The following is a 21,616-nucleotide window of genomic DNA, read 5'->3' as shown; positions in this document are numbered from 1 at the left end:
GGTGTCGAAAACCGTTTGCCGAAAAAAAATTTTTTCCGGTCTGTAGAACCGGAAATGTGCCGGAAATCGTCGTTTTTTCACATTTCCGTCACATTTTTTCAACTTATTAATTGTTTCTTTACAGAAAAATGTTCTTTATGATGATGCCCAAAACTTAGCATCGTTTGATTTCCAAAAAATCATCCTTTGAATCCGGAACTCCTTAAAAATCGCCGGAACAGCCGAAAACCGGCGTAAAACGGTTTTCCTTCATTTTTTCAACTTATACTCGACAGATTTCATGATTTTTTGCACAATGATGTAAAATGGCAATGCCCAAAATGTGACAGAGCCCAATTTTCGAAAAAGAAATTTTTCCGGCCGCTAGAACCGGAAATGTCCCGAAAAAAGCGGTTTTTTGAGATTTTCTCAGTTTTAATTTTCTCTGAATGATTGATTAAAGTGTCGATATTATTTTTCTTTCACCGTTAAACATCGATGCGTTTCTTAATTGCTTTCTCCGTTCCAATAGATATATAAATCGAAATTTAAAATTATACATTACTTCCATTAAATTCTAATTATTCGTTTTATAAATAGGTAGGTCCATTAAAGTATTACTTGTTTTTTTTATAAGAACCAGTAAATTTTTGTTGAGGCTCGGCTGTTCTTATTATTTTGGCACTTCGAGCCTCAAATTGTTCTTATCCTGTTCTTATTTTTAGGGTAAATTTGGGGGTATTTTTGAGTTTGAACCCTAATTTCATTAATTTGGCCCTTATTTTACCTAAAACTCAGCAACTCCAGGCTCAGGATTGTTCTTAAATTGTTCTTATTTTTTGGCATTTTTGAGCCTCATTGTTCTTATAAAATTGTTCTTATAAAAAAAAGTGTAGCTGTAAAAGAGGCCTTAAAAATTCGACGATATCGAGAATAAGGTCACAAAACAAGCAAAAAACTTTTTATATTGGCGAAAATCTTTGGTATAAGAATAGGTCAATCTGTTTAAAAGAGACCATAAAAGGGTTAAATTTAGCCCAATAAGGTCACAATCGTTTAACCAAAGATGTAGAAGCAATATTGGTGCGTGAACGTGAAAATAGTTTTTTTCGCGCGTGAATACGTGAATTGGCAAAAATCTGTGCGTGAATACCTGAATTGAGGGTTGACTGGGGGGGGGGCTCATAAAGTACAAGACTTGTTTGTACAGTTTCTAATTTGTTACTACACAATAGATTTGATAGCTGAAAATTCATTATTAAAAAAAAAACAAAATATAATATCGGTATCGGTATTAGGCTTCCTTCACCGACGGTATTACGGTATTTGACCCAAAATTTTGTCGGTATGATGGTATTTAAGACCCCTGAAACCCCCCCCCCCATTATTGTCATGGAAAGAGTATAACAACAACGGAATAAATCTTTTTCACCGACTTCTGCTTTGGATACGGATTCCACTATGCACTGCTCTGTTTTCTTCTGAACGTTTCAAGCAAATAGTTACGTTCTTTCAAGCTGCTCAGATTTTAACAAAGCCAGATTTCTTATCTGTACTTCCTATTAATCATTCTAAGCCTTCTAAGCATTTTGGGCTGACTTTCCAGCGCAGCTGGTTTATTTATCTTTGTATTCAAGGCCAAAAGTGAAGTTAGTAATCTCTAGAAGAAGAGCACACCGAACTACCTCTTTTCATTTTTCTTCCCAATCTCCACAAAGTCACCACGCTAGGTGTTAGTTCAAAATATGAGCTTATAACAACTATATGACAAGCCAATCACTTTACGTGCGAACCTATCCAAATTGTAGTAAAAAAACGGACCGAACAGGTCCGTTTCAAATTATCTCCACGCGATTAAAATTGGTCAAAACTTCGAATTCACAGTACTTGAAATGTCAATACTGAGATCTGAGTGAGATCTTTGAAATAACTTCCACTAGAGGAAACATTTTCGAGCAACATTCTCTGTTTGAAGTGGTTTGGTAGGTTCACTGTAAAATCATAGCATGGATTTTAATAACTTCTTGTGGAAATACAGTGGAACCTCCAATTAGCGGACACCATCGGGGAATAGGGTTAGTTTCCGCTAATTGGAAATGTCTGCCTTTTGGAAACTTTTTTATGAGCATTTGACTAGGAAATGGGCTGGGGAAAATAGAACTGTCCGCTAATCAGAAGTGTCCGCCTTTTAGAGTGTCTGTTAATTGGAGGTTTTACTGTAGAAGGTAACGTCCTTAGAATTAAATAAAGTAGACAGTTCGTAGTCTTGACCTAAGTGTAGAACACAAAAATGAAAACAATCTTGAAAGCCCATAAATCTCTTAATGTGAAGTGGAATTACATAACAATTATTTTTGATTTCCGCACATTATTAGAAATATTTACTCCAGACATTTTAATGGGATTGACGGTTTCAATGGTGACATAAATAAATACTTTTTTGCATACCCATTTTAATCAATGAAATAGGTACTTCATGTAGACGTACAATGGGGGGGTTGTACTAAGGCATGTGAAGGTACGTGTATGTGGCTCCTTTTTGGAGCCTGACAGTCCCTGTAAGGGTAGAAAATTCAGGAAATTAAATCTCGGTCCCATTAAGGGTCAGAAAAGTAAAAAAAATCGAAATTTGGTCAAATTAGTCCCAAAAAGGGTCGTACAATTCACAAAATTTTCCAATTTTTCTTCCTTTTTAGTCACGCTAAGGGTCCGAGGGTTAAACCTAGTAACCCTCTCCCGTACAACTAAACTCAATGGTTGCTGTGGGTGGAATTCAAGCTCAAAACGTACATTTTAAAAAAACTGTTACTTACCCTTGGCCTATGAACATGAAATTATCAGAAATCCATGTTCGCTTTTCATGCTGTCTTGTCTTTGTAAAAAGTGAGGAGTCTGATCGTGATTTCTGTAAACCATGTCACTGATCCGGGCTAATGTAAATCTAGTATCGCTGGAACTTGTGAATTCAAACACAATTATCTTAGTCTGACTCTGAAATTTGGTGTTCTACAGAACAGAGTATGGCATTATAAACCTATACAACGTAAAAGGGTGCACAGAAACATGTTGTGGGTAAAGGAAAAAAGTTATATTTTTCACAGGTGGATTTCAATATAATAGGTGGGTGTCAACCGTCATTTCGATGTATTTTGAATCGAAAATGACAAGTAATTTCCGTCTGATGTGTTTTTAATCATCGAAAATAAATGAGTGATTTTCGTCAGTCAAATTCATTTAATTATTTGATATTCTAATCAACATTATTTGCGAAGGAAATTCATCTCTTGGCGGCCGTCACCAGAATCTATTTTAACTTTAATGTTCTGACGAGTTCTTATATAACCCAAAGACTTATGAAAAGTATAAAAGAGAGACGTTGGAAGCTTTAGACCATCAACAATCAGCTTCACCAAGCACCAACAAAGAACATTTGCGTTCACCACAAATAACTCAACAAAGATGATGAAACTCGTTTGCATCGCTGCTTTATTAGCAGGTATAACTTATATTTTATATAAGGCAACTGTTATTCTGCATTAGCTCATATATTATATGTCTCGTGCATCTTTTCTATGAAAACTAGTAGGTTTCTGGTTTCGTACTACCCTTCTCTAGTTTATTATTGACGATGTGTTTTCCTTTCTGGATTTAACGTAATTTCATTAATTTATTCACACAGTTTCGATGGCTTTGGAAGTCCCACAAGCAGCAGAAGGACCACATATTGCCAAAGATGTTGATTGTCCATCATATTTGTGTAATGGAAAACCCGATGGAAATTTCGAATACAGACCATATTCTGGATATGTCAAAAACCAATTCGTTCAATGTGCTGATGGAAAACCTTCATGTCAAGTTTGCTGGCCAAAGAATCTTGAATTCTCTGAAAGATGCAACCAATGTCTTTACAGTGCTCATGGTAAGGAAAATACTTTTATTTTGAAGTTGTGATCTGAAAGACTTGAAAAACTGAAGACCTCTATGATTTCCAACCCATGTGAACTTACAAGTATTCTGAACCTTGTCCTAATTGACTTATATTCCTTCTTTTCTTTCAGATGAATGTGTGTCGACTGTTGCATTCAGCCCTGCTGTCACCTCATTCTGTCCTGACAAATGCCCACACCGTGGACCAAAATTCAGTGGAAACATTGCTGACTCAGACAACAACAAACATTACATTGCATGCTGGGAAGGTGTGACTGTTGGTTGTGTTGATTGTCCAAAAGGATTGTTGTTCAACGAACAATGGAATGCATGTTTATACAACGGAGTACACATCACCAAACCTGGATCCCACTAAATTAAAATCCATTCATCCGGATGTCAAATCATTTCAAATTTTCTGACCTTTTTTAATTATTGTAAATTTTTATTTTTCTATTTTCATAAAAAAGACACTGAATTTCCATTAAATTTCTTTGCTGTTTTGATGTCCACCCTCTCCTTTCTCGTATTAGCCTTCCTAATCTCTTCCGTTCTGACACAAGACAACACACCCAAAAATATGAAAAATATGAATGATATGAAAAATACCCAACAAATGCTCATTTCCACACAAAAAAAAATCTTGAATAGTTGAATAATTTTTAATCAAAAAGGAAAGATACTATTGCGTAAATTTTCCCCCCAAATTTACTCAAAATTCGACTAAACTTCCTATGCACTATTAGCGTACCATTTCAAAGCCCTAATTTTGGGCCGCATGTACGGTACCGTACCGTACTTAAATAAAGGTTTTATTAAAGTTCCTTCGTAGTACACTCTATGCGCATTGTCTGTTTGTTAAGAGTCTCCCCTCTCTCACCAACACTTCATCGCAGCGGTCGGTTTGAAAAATCTCAAATGAGTAAAGTCAATGCCAACGCGGACCCTCTACGGCAATGAATTTTGAAATACTGGGTCTGTGTACAGACAACACGTACAGTCTTTCTAGAATCGAGTGCCCCCCCCCCGGAAGAGTCAGCCCTGAAAAGGCGTTTCATTTGAGGATATACTTTAATTCATGGGTGATTTTCACAGAGTTTATTATCGAGGGGTTAATTATCAACTCGACAATTATAAAACCACTTAAAAGAGAAGGACTTTAGGAACTATTTAATTTCGAACTTCGTCCATTTTTTGGTGTTTGTGTTACACATAAATAAAAATATTTACAATAACATAACTTGATGAAATAAACGAATCCTCTTAAAAATCCACTATCGCCAATGCAAAAAATTCATATTTCACAAGAACATTTCTTCTAAATACTAATGAAGGCTCTTCACACACACTAGTTTTATCGGTCAACAGTTCAGCTAAATGAGAAGATTCACAGATGCCTCATTTACGTTGTCGTCGCATCATAGTATAAGAAAGCCGCGGCTTTCTTATACTATGGTCACATTATGCCTTTAGTTACTTGGAAGTCGGCCGACAAATTGGTGTGTGTAAATCCAACTTTATGCAAAGAAAACCGCTGTCTCGGATTTTGAAGTGAGTTGTAAATTGAATAGTCCGATTCCTCGTCACCTTCTGTATTTGTCAACGCAATTTTCAATTGTTTCATTTTAGCCATTTGCATGGTCACGTCATTAAATGCTCCATGGCAACCATATCCAAGGTAAGCGCTTTATATTGTGGTCTGTAAAATACCTTATTGTTTGTGTGGTTGGCACGTTAGAAGGGAGGTATCGATGACTTTTTTCTGATCAAGGAAATGTCTCCAAACTGAGTTCTTATCACAGATGAAAGTTGGGAAGTGTTTGAAGTCAGTTGCTTGACCACCAAAGTCATGCGAAAAGTTTTGATCACAGTCCATTAAGCAAGTAACTGAATCATCAGACTGGTCGACAGTACATTTCAGTTTTCCGTTCGTTGGAGGGAACTTGGGTGTTTTAGCACAAGCATGTGTGGAAAGAACGCCATCTGTTAGCAAATGATCGCCAAGTCCTTTGGAAAAGAAAAAGATATATCACAAAAATTAAAAAAAGTGGTCTATTGCGATGCTGGCCAGAAAATTAGGTCTTCATCGGTCGTTTGTCAATACAACAAAATATTTCATCAAATAAATGTAAAGCGGTACCTACCACTTAGCATTGGTCGAGATAAAACAATTCCCATCAGAATACCACATAAGAATAATTTGAGGACATTTGACGTATTCATGTTCCTTTTCTAAATTGTTCTGAGTTTCTAAAAAAAATGATACGAATGAGATGTTTACTTGCTTATAGTCCAATCAGTTATGGTTCCCAACTCCTGAAAGTGTTGTCAATTTATAGGTTTTGTAAGGTGACGTAATGTGTTAACATATAGATTAAATTAGCTTAAGGAGGGATTATCAAGGTTAACTAACCAATGGGCAAGAAGGAGCATCAAGTTTTTCCAACGATGAAATATTTCATCCTTAAAAGAAGAAGTTTGATTCTCACTGACGTCATTATTCTTCTAAATATTGAAATATATTTGATAAACCCCCCGAGGTCCAAAAAACATATTTTGAGAAACATTTTTTGAATAATTCTCATATTTTTGGATATTTGGTTCGACGTGAAAGAGGTGTGTCTTTCAAGCTTTCATGATGGTGAAAGAAAAAAAACTCTAAATTGTGACCTAGACCGCTTCGTAGGTTTGCAAGCTGAAAATTTGGTCTGCTGGTCTTACGTCATGACAACAAAACCCCTCCCCGTTTAAACAGAAATCTAATGTTTTCATGGAGTTGTAGACAAGTGAATAACATATTTTGGTGAGTGTGTTTGTAAAGTATTAGACTGCCTGTTTCTATAATAAGAATAGTTTGATAATTTGTCATAACACTGTCTGGATTAGATACAGGATTAAGCACACAAATACCTACACTTTGATCAATAATAAAAGTCAAGGACGGATTTTACTGACGGCATCAAGTAGTATTGTTCAGTGCAGCGTATGTGCTCCGGAAAATGCTTTGTTGATGCATCATTTTGTAGCAAAGTCATGAAAATTTCAAATATATTCAACATGAATATATCTACAAAATATTCACAAATATTGACAGCTTAAAAGTTTTAGTGATGACCACTCCCTCTCCTTCTCAATAGTTACAGTAGGGGTTTCATTCCTTTCAGAGACAGGGGGACAGAAGTTTAAAGATTATGAAAGTGGTTAAGAATTGAAGAAAAATTTTACACACTTCTAACCCCTGAATGTCACACCTTCTTGACATTGGATGGCCAAAACTTCTGAAATCGCCCAATTTAGCATTTTTCCGTCCAGCCAATTTCACCGGGAGGAAAAACTCGCTTCATAAAAGTTTTACTTTTTTCTTCCGAAGAAAAAGGATATAAGAGTTGTATTACCGATACTTATTCGAAGTAGGCTCGCCTATTTCCATGCCGTGATTATCTAGGGGATGTGTTGATTGAAAACTAGTCATAGTAGACTTCGTAGTAAGATCAAAGGCACTTAATAGAGGAACGGGCACAAATATTTCCTTTGGTCCAATTTTTCACTATATACGGTTGTAAACCATATCTTTGGAAAAGAAACAAAGATTTTATTTTGGGGTTCAGTGACAGTGTTTCAATAATAGAAACGACATAGACGAAAGTATGTTTCAGTGAGATTCTTGTTTGAGATGTAAACAAGGTCTTATCCTCTCTTGCGGTTCGTCCAGACGAACTTTATCCTTCTAGCTTAAAATTTCAAGCACGCAATAGTTTTGATTTGTCCTAGAAAGACATTCCGACAGTGACGTTGTGAAGGGCACCGAATTTTAACACGTCCTTCTCACACTTCTCACACAATTACCCTTACTGATAACTCCTTATGCGATTATATTGTTACAAGGACATTTGGCAATATTTAGAAACAGATCTTGAGTATACCGTCTATAAATACAATAAATAGAGAAGTTATTTTCCTGTTTAGCACTGAAAACCACCCATCTTTGCCTGTAGGGGAAGGTACAAAAGATATTGAATTTGATATTAAATTCGCTCGAACGTATATAGCTCTTCGCATTTACATTTTACATCAGCTAAAGTTGTTTTGTAAAGATGATACGTTTTCTTTCAAATCTTGTTACAAATAAAGAGGTGGGTGGTAAAAACCCTTATCTTATTTGCTCCGCCTTGACCAACATCATCCCTACCTCTTGAAACTCAACCTCAAACAAATGTAATACCATACCAGCTACTTTAAATGACTTTTTCCATCTAATCTCGTGTTTTTCTTCTCTTTTTCACCATAGTACTTGATACTGTTTTCAATACACTATTTACTCTTGGTTGTACGCGCACTGTTAAATCTCTTTGCTGAGCGGCACCTGATGTTTTTCTTGTTACCTTTGAACAAATAAAAACCCTCTCTCATGGTAAACATCACAACACAACTGTTCCAACTGAGATTTTTTATGTTTGTTGACTTCTTCTAATGTGTCAGCAAAAACAGAGGATTAGGGTCTAAATCCAAATGTTTTGGTCCAGTCTGCTCATTTCGTCTTCACAACTAACTATCGTCACCCTTCCTTCATTCAAACGCAAATCGAAACAAGTTCATGACGCTTTTCTAGATTTTCAAGCTTTAACTTCAAGAATGACCGGCTAATCTTGTTGCCCCTTTCACCAAGTCACCTATAAGTATGTACAGATGTGTACGTGATAGGTGAACATGCTTAGGTTAGCAAGTCTCGCCTTCAATATCTGAATCAACTGAACGAGGAATTACTTTAAGACTACTACTTTCATGAAAAGATTACTAGGCACTCTCAGCCGATAAATTACGGTTCCCTTCGACCGACAAATTATCTTTGGAATTCCTTCTCTCAAAATTATAATCAGCCTTTTCAAAATGATGACCAAGAGAGAAAACACGATGATAAGGTCACTCCTAAATTAATTAAGGTCTTTTTTCTTTTACCACAACCGGTAGGTTATTTGCATGACAGGCAAATAACCCACCGGTAGTGGTAGAAAAGAACAAGTAACTATCAGCTAGCCATAGTTCGAATTGCAGACCTCTACAAGAGGACAGGCATAAGTATGCAAGATACACGGATTCGTTCGAAAATGTCAACATCCTAAACTAAATAACAATAAACGAATAAGATAAAGTTACATTGTTTTAATAAGTATGCCAATTAAGTCCTGCAAAAAAACATACAACAGTCAGGAACTATATTTATTTGCCAATATCAAATCAGATCATGGCTTTAGTAAGAAAAGCTCTTTACTTCAGCTCCCCATGGGAACTGTTCTCATTAATTTTCTAGTTTCCATATCCTTTTATACCGTAGCCAGCAGAAAATTTTGTCCAGTGGGTTGGCAGACATTACACAAAAAATGGTAGAGAACTAAAATATTTTGAAAGCGTTCCAAATGAGTTATTCACTTAAATTCGAAACATAGATATCAAAAAACTGTGTACTGTACTAAAGGATTGTAAAAGTAGTTCGTTGGTTTATGTAATTCGTTATTGACCCATCGGTCGTGATGACGTTTTCAAAACCTCTGACGTCATCAACAAATCGAGATTTATATAATTTCAGAGTCACCCTAGCTCTGGAATGTCAGATTGTCAATAGAAGTACTGTTTATCTACTATGGTATACAGTGAATTCCGGATGAAGCAAGGTGGTATACAAACTAATGATATCACAAACCAAAAACAGGCACTTGCTCATACCAACTTCCATGAAACATGTTTAGAGCTCCTGCTTGCTATGTTCAATCTACTTCAGTAATGAATGAACAAAGGCTTAGGAGGCTCTTGTCTTAGAAGATTTGTGAGCTCGGCAAAATACTATCAATGCTCATGGACCAATTTTGTTATAAAGGAAACTTTTAAAAACTTACTCCATTCATTATGTATTAAATTTCTTAAAAATCAGCTTTATCGTCGCAGCGACTCTATATACAGCAAACCATTCGTCTTTCAACTATCTCTTCTAGTTTGAAGCACCAACTTTGCGATACACTTTTGAATTTTTTTGTTATTTGTATCAAAAGTAGCAAGGAATTTCACTAATTTGTCGCAGAGGAAAGTATTAATTTTTTAAATAACGAAATTCCTAGCGAACTTTTAGTAGACTTGTTAAATACGCGCTTCTTTATAAGAACAATTCTTTAACAAAACAAGGCTTGCTTTTGACTAAAGCCTAAAATAAAGGAATAAAATCAGATTTCAGTAACTGCTAAGAAAATGCAGATATTAGGCCTCTTTTAATTCAATAAGTGGCTTCAAATATCAAGATCATAAGAAATAAGAACGTGGCTATGGTATCGGCCAAAGTTTACTGGTTCTTATAAAATGAGCGTCTATCCTTCGAACGAAGAGGAGTAACCTACCCTTGGGAGATGGAGACGAGAATTGTGAAGGAGGGTGTAGCCGCTTTTCTCTATGTATCATCTTATAATGGAATTCAGTGATTCTTCCCCATAGATGTCGAACCTTGTCTCTGTATCCGGCAATGAGGAGACTGGAAAATTTATTTCAATAGCAATGAATCGACCATGCTGTCCTGTTATGAAACACATGTGCGATTTCACTATGGTAACTGTATTGGGTTTCATAACAAGCAGACTTAACTCAAATTCTGCCACACTGCCAAATCAAAACTTGAAACCCTCTTAGGAATTCTTCAACTCTAGTGCCAAGAACTGCGAGGTCTTTTTGTCCGTACTTGTACTTTTACAATTAGCGCATTCTGAATAAAGAATGGATTCTTCCATAGATATATACAAAACTGTTTCCAGACAAATTTCCCTGTACAAAAAATTCCATAAACAGAAATGACTCGACATTTGAGAGGAACTTGGAAAATATTCCAAATTGTGTTTTTCTTTTGTCTAAAAACTGAGATTACCACCTTTCATTTATCATTTTTATGCGTATTTATAGATGCAGAGGAAAGTATTATGTTTTCTTTAGTAGTTTTTTGGCTTTAACTGACCAATTATATTCAAGGGAAATCCAAAAATAAAGCAAACATAGTCCCGTCCATCAGTCGGTCCGTCTGTCATTCCATAGCGAATATGATAAAGGCATTTGTAGAAATCTGTAGAAAAACAACAATTCCAATTATTTTGCAGATATTATACGCATTTGAAAATAGTAATCTTCAATGTCAGTAACAAGGAGGAATATAACAAAATTACCCGGAACGAGAAAACAAACAAATTTGGAGAAACAGGTCATTGGAACATAAAAGACGTTTTGAATTTCATGCCATTGATCGGTAGTTAGCGAGAAATCTTAAGAAAAGAAATGCTTTTGATTTGCCAAGTACTTTTGCATCGACGCTTTCGTACAAGACGACAACCATCAATTAGGTCAAATCAAACCTTGTTAAAATTAACATAATCGGTGAGATGACGGCAACATGTGCAACGAATTTGGCTTACTTAGCTGAATTCATCTTTTTTTAATCACACTTTTGTGGGTAATTCATTTGACGATGACTGCCAAAAGGAATGAGTTAGTTGAATTTGGAAGAATGTGGATTTTTCGATTTTGTAGGAGGAGATAATGGTTGAGAAAGATGCCAAAAATATTCGGATGCCAAGAAGTTGCGAACATTAAGGATACAACAGGATGCAGAGGTGTTGGGAAGCGAACGAATGTTTGACGGGATATTATAAAGGTTGATGGCGTGATTTCCAGAAAAGTTGTTTGTTTGTTATAATCGCACGTTTCTTGTGGTGTGGCTTTGAAGCGTGATCAATAAAATGTCTTTGAGCTTGTACGTTAACCTCTCGGGGACCTAACGAACAAATTTCTCATTTAACCCTGATTCGTCTCTTTTGAAAAAGATTCTTCTACCAAGGACATCCTTATTCTTACGACCAACAGCCGCCCCTTCCGCTCATTTCATCCCCACCACCGCCTATAAGGCACCCGAGAGTGTGAAATGTGGGTATGTTATGTTTATAGTACGAAATGTACTTAGCTCGAGACTAATCAATATTAAGTACAAAATAAGCAGAGAAAAGAAATTGAAAATGAAAAAAGCAAGTGCACTCTGACCAAATTTGATTCTTCGTTTATGACTCAATGAGTCAATCAAACTAAGTAAGTGATTGCTTTTTCCACAGTAAATACTTGATACATTTGTATAACAAAATTGTTGAAATGCGTAGTGGAAATCACGCTAATCAATATGAGTAATAGGAAGTTTTTCATCATAAAACTTGATGGAGATTCATCCTGTAAAGTCGAAGCATTCGTAAACCGTTTATAGGGTTACTCAGTTCACACTGATCACTTTATGTATCTATTTGGTGTAGAGTAGACGATCGTATAGTATACATAAGGTCACTGGAAAGGGGGGATATTTTCGCTGGCAAGATAAATAGCGTTTAAAAGGTGACTCGCTTTACTCTGATCAGTGTGTTTATTCATTATGGAGTGAAATGAAAATCTACAATGTTTCAGTCCTATGTAAAAAAGTCAAACTCTTTGAATGTTGAGAAAGAACATAACTTTGTAGAGACACAATTAACAGCAGAACGAAGACAATTTCAGAAGCGGGAAGTAGCATGTTGCTGTGTAATTATCATTTGGTCAACCTCTTCCATTATTCAAAGTTATGATCTCATTAAGCGGTGTATATATTTTTAATTATCGTACAATTGACCCCTTGTTCCTTTTGTAGAAAACCGTCATCCTTTTGTCCTTTCGAGTTTTCTTAAATATAGTTCTTCGTCATCATAATTTGGCTTACGTTTTCAATAAAGTGTTTTTCTTCTTCTTTTTCTCATATTTTTGTATTTTTGCCACCATCCATGGTCTTCTTGTTGTGGAACATTGCTTTTCATGAGAGCTTTAAGTTTAATTTTATTTCAAAATTTTAAAGATCTCTTTCTAGAGTTTGGAAAACTACACCAAGATTCTGGCCAAAAACTTGGTCTTTCATTGGTCATTTAGTGATTTAAACTTTGATTTCTTGATTGATTTGTCTGTCAATGTTTAATGGAAGTGTGGCGTGGTTATAATTTGCGACAACTTTTTCATTGTTATCAATTCAGTTTGAAATTAATGAAACTAACCTCTGGTCAAATGAAAGTTTTTCATGGCTTCTTTCTTATTTGCTACACAGTATACATATTTCGAAACTTTTGTCCATATGACGTGCGAGGGGTTAAATTCAGAGAATTAAAACCATTGAGAAGAATGCAACATTGCAAATAAAACTTTCAGTTTGCCAAATAATACCACACTACTGCATCGTTTATTTTTGATTGACAAATTTATCGCATTGTTGAAAACGAGATGACGTGAATATATTCGGTTTGTTGGATTTGGTTTTTCCTCAGTAAGAGTGGGAAGAAAATGCGATTGTGCGTTATATTTATACCACGAAATGATATTCCAAGTCACGTATTTGTGTTTGTAAACAAAGGCAAGATTTGAATCTTGAATTTACTTTTTTTTCATCTTTAGATAAACTAACAAACAACAATGGCAAACTTGACGACCAGGCATTTATGTTTGGCTATTTTGACGACGTTGGGCATGCTGACCACAAAGTTCGAAGGATGTGAATGTCGTTCAATTTCTTCGTGGTTGAAAGATTCTGATTATCCTGAAGTTGACCAAAAAACTTTCGGTCAAGGTAAATATTTGAAGAGTTTCAACTATGTACATTTACATACTTTCAAACTCACTTTGTCTTTTCTCATAATGGTAGATGAATTGTGATGTTGCAGCTCAAACAGTAAAGGAAAAATATGGGTAAACAACTGAAAACAATTCGGTGCCGTAGGAAGCATTTTCATATTGGGGGGGGACTGAAGTTTAGTGACACCGCGAGGGCCAACCATGGTTTGGCCCGAGGGGGAAAATTTTGAAAATTTGAGCTCTAGATTGCTTAAAAATACACTCAAAACATGCACATAAAAGACAATTATGACAAATTAAAAAAGAAAAACTTTGCATTTTGCAAAATAACCATTTTTGAAAAAATTATTGGGGGAGGGCATAGCCCCCCCTTGCCCCCCCCCCCAGTTGCTACGGCACTGCAATTGAGTTAGAGTCAATTCAATATATAATGGAACAGTTTTGGTGCCATCGGGTAGAGCGTGAAATTTGGAGCAAAAAATTATGCTAAACGTTTCATACAGCACTATCACTAGTCATTTCGAATACGATTGAATTTTAAAGTTTGTTGATATGTAGCTTTATGTACTATTCTCTGGTTGTAAAGAACAAACGTTGAGTCCGACAACTCTGTGCTGATTTCTCTTTTTCTCTAATAATTCTTTGTTTTGTTGCAGGTTCATTTACCCTTGGTGTTCCTGCAGGCCACAGTTGTGCTGAGAAGAATTTCCAAGTTCCCGGTGGCCGGCTGATTTGCACGAAAACCAAAACTAATGACGTCATGTGTATACCATCATGCAAAAAAGATCTCTTCTTAAGAACTGATTATGATTCTCACAAGTCGGTCATTGCGAAATTCCCGATTTTCTTGTGCAAGAGTGGCAGCTTGTTTTGGACAGATATTCAAAACAACAGACTATCATTACCAAACCCAAGATGCGTTAAGAAAGACGACTTCTTGAATGAAATCTTGGAAGATAAAGAATAAATCATTTCCTCTCTCTTAAATGTTCACCTGAAAAATTGTCACTTTATTACAGAATAGATATTGTCAATTTTTTTTAGAATTTTCTTTCTTTTAATTTATTGAAATGAAGACCATAGTATCCCTCTCGTTTGGATCCTCAATGAGAAATGATATTTCCATCTTTGTACTTTGTAACATTTGATAAGGGGGGCTCACGGTTGGCGGAGGACCCTGGAAACGGATCTTTTTTTCAAGCGGAGTGGTAGACTTGTGAACAGTCTGTTATTACTTTTCGCGCGAGATTTAGAGTTGGGATACTAGTTAGGTAAAATCGGGAAAACGTACACATGGGAAATTACGCGCCATGAATTAGCCAAAATTTTGCTGAATTTCGGAATTGGCAAAAAAAATTCAAATTTCAAGAAATTTTGTCAAGATTCTTGAATTTCAAAGGAAAGAACCCCCCCCCCTAAGTTGAACAAAAACCTTTTCAAGCAAAAATTTTACGAAATTTGGACCTGTCAAGTTGGATATTTTTATTTATTTCCGCTTTGGCGCCCCATAAAGCTTTCGCGGGTTTTTTTTGCAATTTATTCTTCAAAATGGTAACAGAAGTTGTGTGCCATGTGGAGAGGCTGTAGTTTTGCTGATGTCTCTGAACGCTTTTTGGACTGTTGGATATAGTTTCAGCCAAGGTAGTAGCTAAATTTTTGTAACATGTACGATGGCTCTGAAGGAGAATTTCCTCTGCATTTCAAATTCTCTTTTCCTTTTAAAACAAACAATAGGTTCTATTGTTTAACAAAAGGAGAAGTGAATTTCAAAGTCTAAACTAAAGGAGAATTTTTTTCACCTGTTGTCAAAAGGAGAATTTTTTTATCGCCTGGATTTGGATTTTTAGACTAGTCGTCATGCATTTTAACCTTGAATTTTAACCTTAACCTTAATCGTGAGAGGATGAGGAGAAGCTTAGTATTTCCCGTTGTCTTCAGACCATCTTTAATCTAGCGTTTGTACGAAAACCATGCGGGCCGCGCAACTTATGTTAGGGGCTGTCGGCAAACGATTTTCTTTTTTTTAACGGCTTCTGGCCGTAAGGGGTGGGAGGGGGTTACTGCAATGCCATTAAAAAAGTAAAAAAAAAAGGGAAAGTCTCACTTATGTTAGGGGCCGTAAAATTTTAATGATGGACACGAGAAAGTTACGAGAAAGTTTGCATGCGTTTCATGTGTTGTGTAAAATTGCTTATAATTTTGCTCCTTTTTTAATTGAAAGGATTGCAATATTTACTGAACTTCTAGTTTGATGGATGAACTTGTTTGATATAAAGAATGATACCAAGAATTTCATTCAAGGTTTGTTTTGATTATTTTACAGATCTGGTGTCAACTTTAAAGGAGGGGTGTCGATCAGCCTAGACTAATGTTAATTTTTCTTTCAGAAAAAAGACTATAATTTGTTTACCTTTATTCCTGCAGCTTCCCAACATCCAAGCTCTCAAACATCACAAGCTGAAGGACACTGTCATTTAAATGGTACAAATCATGCACCATGCCAAAAATGGCTTAAAACAAGGTTTTTGTAATAACTTGCCCAAATTACATCAAAAATTAGGGAAAATCTCAGAAAACCTCTATATTAACATTAGAAAGGATAAAAGATGGTTAAAATCACTCCAGGGGGTTAAATGGGCCAAATATGGCTAATTTGTTGTCCAGACAAAAAGATTGTCCTAAAAAGGGCCATTTAAGCTTAATCTATACCAAACCTAGTTTAAACTAAAGCTGAATGGTTGTTTTAACTCCTAATAGTAAAAAGGCCCACTTTTTACGTTCTTGGGTCCCAAAATAGGACAATAAAGTTGTCCTTAATTTTACATTAGTTTTAGTATCTAAATTATGAAAGTGGTCAAAACTGAAAATATCAAGTGATCTTTAACACAAAAACACTATGGTTAAACATAAAACCTGTAATGTGAAAAGTAAAATGGGCAGATAAAAGGTCCATTTTTGGACAAATTGTTGTCTTTTAGCTCTTAAAAAGAGGAATTTTTTCTTTTATCTTTAGAAAAAGGTAGAGCTATAATAAAAAAGAGTGGAACAACTCTCCGAATTTATACTGTAAGAATATAAACTAAGAAATACTAAATTAGTTTGAATGTAAAAGGGTCCAAAGTTAGACAAAAAATTGTCCTGCAAATGATATCTTAAAGCTCCATAGTCTATCTATTTTTACCGCATCTACAAGACAACATATTGTCCATTTAATGGTCCGTTTTGACTTATCCCTCATGTTTTTATAATGATTTGGGGTATAATAGTACCAGCTGTAGCTGTTTTAGAGTCAGATATAGGTTAAGTCCATATTTAGGACAATTAATTGTCCATACTTAAACTGTTATATTTTACAAAAAGGACAATTTATTGTCCTTTTTGGGACCGAATAACCAAAATTTGTTATCTGGACACTAATTGTAAACCATTCATACAGTTTTGTGCAAAATTTTAGCTAATAGTTTTGGCACTATTTTGGAAAAGATAAAAATGGTTGAATCCCTAGCGTTAGAGCACAAAAAGTGGTTAATTTAAATACATTTGCCTTTAGGACAAGAGATTGTCCATCAGAGGGGCCGTTCAACGATTTTCTTTTTAATCATCTTATGTTTGAGATATTTAGAGCCTGATCTGTAAGGATCTTGAATGAATTTTTGTTTTAAAGTTGATTTTGATGACAATTAATTGCCCATACTTTACAACATCTAGGACAATTTATTGTCCATTTTTGGACCTTTTTACAAGATTTTATAATTGGGATCTTGTTGTAGGATAAGGTTCTTCATGTGTACCAAATTTCGACTTGATCGGAGCACCCTATCAAGACTTATTGATCTTGGATAACTCATTATTCTTTCAGTTAGGACAATTCATTGTCCTTTTTAGGACCGCAGTTCAAAAGCTTATATCTCTTTAAGTACACCTTTTACAGTTACGGGACCAGCATGGGTCCGAAAACGGACCTTTTAACTTAACCACAGGTATCAGTGTAGGGCCTAGTAGACATTTACGAGTCTTTAATTTTTAAAACTAGTCAGGGGTGTAAAGATGGTGCAAAAACAGCTATTTTTTGTACCATTTAAATGACAGTGTCCTGAATGAAATTACTTTCGATTTCCCGTAGAAATTATGCGATGAAAAATCCGGGGGTCGAAGAATGAAGACTTTTTATTTCCGAACAAGTTATCTTTGCTTATAACGAAATATTACTTTTCAATATATTTGCTAAATATAATGTTTGATTACAAAAATACTTTACACTGAAAAAAAGTCGATTCTACTATTCTACTTAGCTCTTTGTTTTCATGTCTAACCCCCGTCTCTCAAGAAGTCCCAGAATCCCGAGATTTTTGCAGTCGGGCGTTCAAAACAAAAGCGTTTTTATTTTTCCGCCCACTTACGAATTTTTCTTTATAATAGGCATTTAAAATATCAAATTTAAAAATAATAGTATAAAACCTTATTTTCTACCATATAGTATTTCTTCTAAAACGAAAAAACAAAATACACTAGAAAAATAAAAAATTTACGAGTGTTATCAATATATATATATAAATTTACTATTCCCTATTCCTAGGTTGAATAGGATGCAAGTCCGTCTTGATATCAAAATAGACTTGCATCAAATTCTCGTCAATAAATAAATGTAAATGTAAATAAATAAAATTCTGGATAACCCAGTCCAGGGGTTTTTCCAAGCACTAAGCAATGCCTCCGTTTGTACTTGCAAATTGAGTTTTCATCAACGGCGTAAGCCGTGATATCCAGCCAAAGGCTGGATAACAGAGGCTGGGGGTCGGGGGGGCGCCTTGAGCCCCCCAGTGGGTCCAGGGCTAGCCCTGGTGGGGGTTCAGGGGGCGAAGCCCCCGAAAGCTGAGCATAATTTGGCCTTAACTGGCACTTTAAAACGGTTAAAAGTGAATGAATTTCTAGAATTTAGCGATGAACAAAATGAATGAATTACTGAAAAGTCCTCTCAACTCTTTTAACAAATTTAATAAAAGTGTATAAAATGGTGTAACAAATGGTACAGAACTGCCCAAATGATAAAAAAACTCGAATTAGAAAAAAGTTACAAAAATAAAGAAGAAGAAGTGGATTCATTTTTTATGTATTTTGCACTTTTAGCATTATAGAACTAAGTTCTTTACCTTCAAAAAAGTTTTTCAAAAGAAACTCGAAAGGTCTCACTATCCAGCTCTTAAGTGAGGAGGATGATGAACTAATTTCATCTTTAAAAAAAATAAAAAATAAAACAACAAATGATATATATATCTAGAGCTAATTTTAGCAAAATGGGGGATAAAAGAAATGCCAAAAAAGGAACTGGTGCCTCTAAACCAGAACACTACTTTACTTGAACGTACTAATGAAAAATATAGATATGTACAAATGAAAAACGATAAGAAACTTTCAGATTAGAAAATAAGTTCCAAAAACATGTTTGTTTCAAAAAATAGTTAAAAGAATGTAATGTGATGTATGTTGAACTGTTAAAAAGTGATTTAAAAGCAAGCTTTAGAGTTTGACAGCAACTTTACGTTGTTTGCTTTTTGTATCCTCTGCTCGGTACCACTTTTTCAAGATTTCATTAAAGTCAGAATCTGTCAATTCTCTGAATTTACAGATTCTCATACAGTTTGCAAGTGTCTGTGTGGTCATGGACTTGCGTAATTTAGTGCATATAAGTTTCATCAACGAGAAAGAGCGTTCAACTTCTGCTGTTGATGGTGGGATAAGCCCAGCTAGCTCTAATATGGCTGAAATTTGCTTGTGTTGAACGGACAAGTTTGATTCGAACCAATTTTTTGAGGCGATCTCAAAAGTGTACTTTAGATTTTTTTTAAGAGTTTCAATTTCTTTTTTGAGTCTTTTAACATTTTTTTGAATATTTATGCGCCGTCTGTCACTCAACATTGATTTCATTGTGGTCAATGTATTTTCATTATTCAACAGATTCACCTCAGCCTTTGAAAGTTTAGAGCGCTGCTTGTTTTCGAATTGTAGTTTGCCCTCCAAGACAAAACGCTTGTATACTTCATAGTCTGATTTCAATGTCTCAACATCAACTAAAGCAGGAACTACTAAGCCAACTTTGTTTTGAGATGCTTGGCCATAAAAATAGCCAAGCTGAGCTATTCCTTCTGAGCCATACGATTTGAGGTCATCTGCGTTGGGAGGAAAGTATAATGGATCGAGTACGGTGAATCCTTTGATATGTTCTGGGATGTCAAATGCTTTACTTATTTCGTCAACTAGATCTTCAATGAAAGGCTTGATTGTGCTGGCCTTGAAAGCCTCAGTGTCAAAAGGAGAGGAAGATCTTGTCTTGAATCTAGATTCCGCAGACTTGGATGTAATTTCTAGGAATTCATTCAGCCGAGAAAAGTAGCTACCAGCTGGTTCCTCAGGGTTTAGTGCTTTCTGTTCCAAGGTTTTAACTAATTTTTCCACAGCTGGTGGAATATCCAGAAAGAAAGTTTAATCGAGAGCCTTGTAAAACAGTTTGAAGTGAATTCGTGCTTTTTAAAATATCAGCCAAAAAGCACAACATGGCAATATTTTTTGGCTCAACAAGTTCATCACGTACGCCTCTTACAACAGGTTCGTGCTTTCGTAGATACATTGCATCCAAAGCCGCAACTAAACTTTCGAATCTGTCTAACACCCTCTCTGCGGCTTTACCATGGCTCAACCATCTTGTCACGGCCGCCTTTATTAACTTTAGTGATTTGAGTCCATAGGCATTTTGAACCTCATTGAAAATAGATTGTTTAACACTACTGTTTTTCAATAGTTGAAACAAATTCAGTAGAAGGCTATCAAATTTTTGGAAATCTGAATATCTAGGGATCAAGTGGGCAAAGCAAAGAGCTAGACGATGGTTCCTGCAATGGATGTAGTGGAAGTGAGAAGTTGCTTTCTCTAAATGTGATTTAACTCCATTATATTCCCCAGCCATTGTTGTTCAGCCATCCATACCAGCAAACTTTATCTTGTTGATCTCTATCTCTTTTTCTTGGAGGTCCTTCTCAAGTGTTCCGAATATTGTGGCAGCATCACATCTTGGAAGATGTTTAAGATCAAGAAAATGATTCTCGATGTTACCATTGTTGACAATCCGTGCAATTAGGGAAAGTTCTGAACGATTGTTCTCGTCCGTTGACTCGTCAAGCATGATTGTGAGATAATCACACTTTCTAATTATGCATAAAGTTTGGTCGAGCATCCAATCACTGATATGCTGGATAAATTGAGTAACTGTGTGAGTTGACAGATAAGTGGCATTTTTATTGGAATCAGCCTGCTCTAAGTAGGACTTCAAAACTTCTTCCTGTAGACCTTCCCCGACGAACCTCACAAAATCTTCGTAATTAGTGGTATGTGCCCAGTGTTTCTGCACGATGAAAACTGTTATCCTCAGAAGTTTGACGAGTGCTTTCTCAGTAATCTCGGAATCTTTCAGTTTCTGCTTCTCCTTCTTTCCCTTCAATGATTCGAAAACTATGTTGGTTCTTGAAATCTGAAAGGAAAAGATAAATAATAAAAAGCAATGAAAATTGTTTTAATTTAATAGAGAAACCACAAATAAACTGTGGGGAAAAAGTGGGGAATTACTTTGCTCCTCAATTTTTTCTTGGATAGGCGAATTTGAAAAAGATTGAACACAAGTCACGATCATTCGTTCTAGACTGTCAAAAAAGTAAAGAAAGTGCATATCTTGTTTTTTGTCATGTTTATGTCAACAGTCAATAGTCTGTCTGTCCGTGTCAGTTTGTTGTTTGTTAGGTCTTTGGATGATCTTGTACACCACACGTTTAACATGTAAGTAGCTTAAAATAGAATTAATAAAGAAAAATATGTTATTCTGCAAGCTCATTTCGTAAATAGTCTGCTTCATAGGAAATTAGCAAGCATTCATATTCAAAATACGTACCATTATAATTGTTTTTTGCTTTTGTATGTTTTGTTGAATCGTTGTGTCCCTTGAGTTGACGTTTAGGATGATCCCCCAAGGTCACAGCAGACACGGAAAACTCTTTCTGTGCACCTGGGC

General features: G+C 35.5%; 2 protein-coding genes and 2 long non-coding RNA genes across 6 annotated transcripts in view; 2 read left to right on the top strand and 2 right to left on the bottom strand.

Moving 5' to 3' along the window:
• LOC136822159 (uncharacterized) overlaps positions 1–14,594 on the top strand; it is a 40,759-nt gene extending 26,165 nt beyond the window's left edge. Inside the window, exons 2-4 of one of the 3 annotated variants that reach the window (XM_067078400.1) lie at positions 5,536–5,584; positions 13,384–13,555; positions 14,217–14,594. In XM_067078400.1, the coding sequence (XP_066934501.1) occupies positions 13,402–13,555; positions 14,217–14,527 (465 nt within the window). In that variant the 5' untranslated portion in view covers positions 5,536–5,584; positions 13,384–13,401 and the 3' untranslated portion in view covers positions 14,528–14,594. Of the gene's footprint in view, positions 1–5,507; positions 5,585–12,449; positions 12,546–13,383; positions 13,556–14,216 lie in introns of those variants that run through there. The other 2 variants (XM_067078401.1, XM_067078402.1) reach the window with 2 other exon arrangements.
• LOC136822132 (uncharacterized) overlaps positions 1–21,616 on the bottom strand; it is a 237,764-nt gene that overhangs the window by 211,029 nt on the left and 5,119 nt on the right. The gene's annotated exons all lie outside the window — the stretch shown is intronic.
• Positions 3,356–4,395, top strand: LOC136822204 (uncharacterized). Its single transcript, XM_067078447.1, has 3 exons — positions 3,356–3,475; positions 3,659–3,898; positions 4,038–4,395. The coding sequence occupies exons 1-3, from the start codon at positions 3,439–3,441 to the stop codon at positions 4,280–4,282; spliced, it is 522 nt and encodes a 173-aa protein (XP_066934548.1). The 5' UTR covers positions 3,356–3,438; the 3' UTR covers positions 4,283–4,395.
• Positions 5,614–6,192, bottom strand: LOC136822161 (uncharacterized). Its single transcript, XR_010848868.1, has 2 exons — positions 6,051–6,192; positions 5,614–5,913 (listed from the first exon to the last, which is right to left on the bottom strand). It is a non-coding gene; the product is annotated as an uncharacterized lncRNA (long non-coding RNA).

This window comes from Clytia hemisphaerica, unplaced genomic scaffold (genome assembly GCF_902728285.1).
Source record: "Clytia hemisphaerica strain Z4C2 unplaced genomic scaffold, Clytia hemisphaerica genome assembly, whole genome shotgun sequence".
In the NCBI taxonomy this organism is placed as follows: domain Eukaryota; kingdom Metazoa; phylum Cnidaria; class Hydrozoa; order Leptothecata; family Clytiidae; genus Clytia; species Clytia hemisphaerica.
Note: the sequence above shows the minus strand (reverse complement) of the source record. Positions and strands in the feature narration are given on the sequence as shown.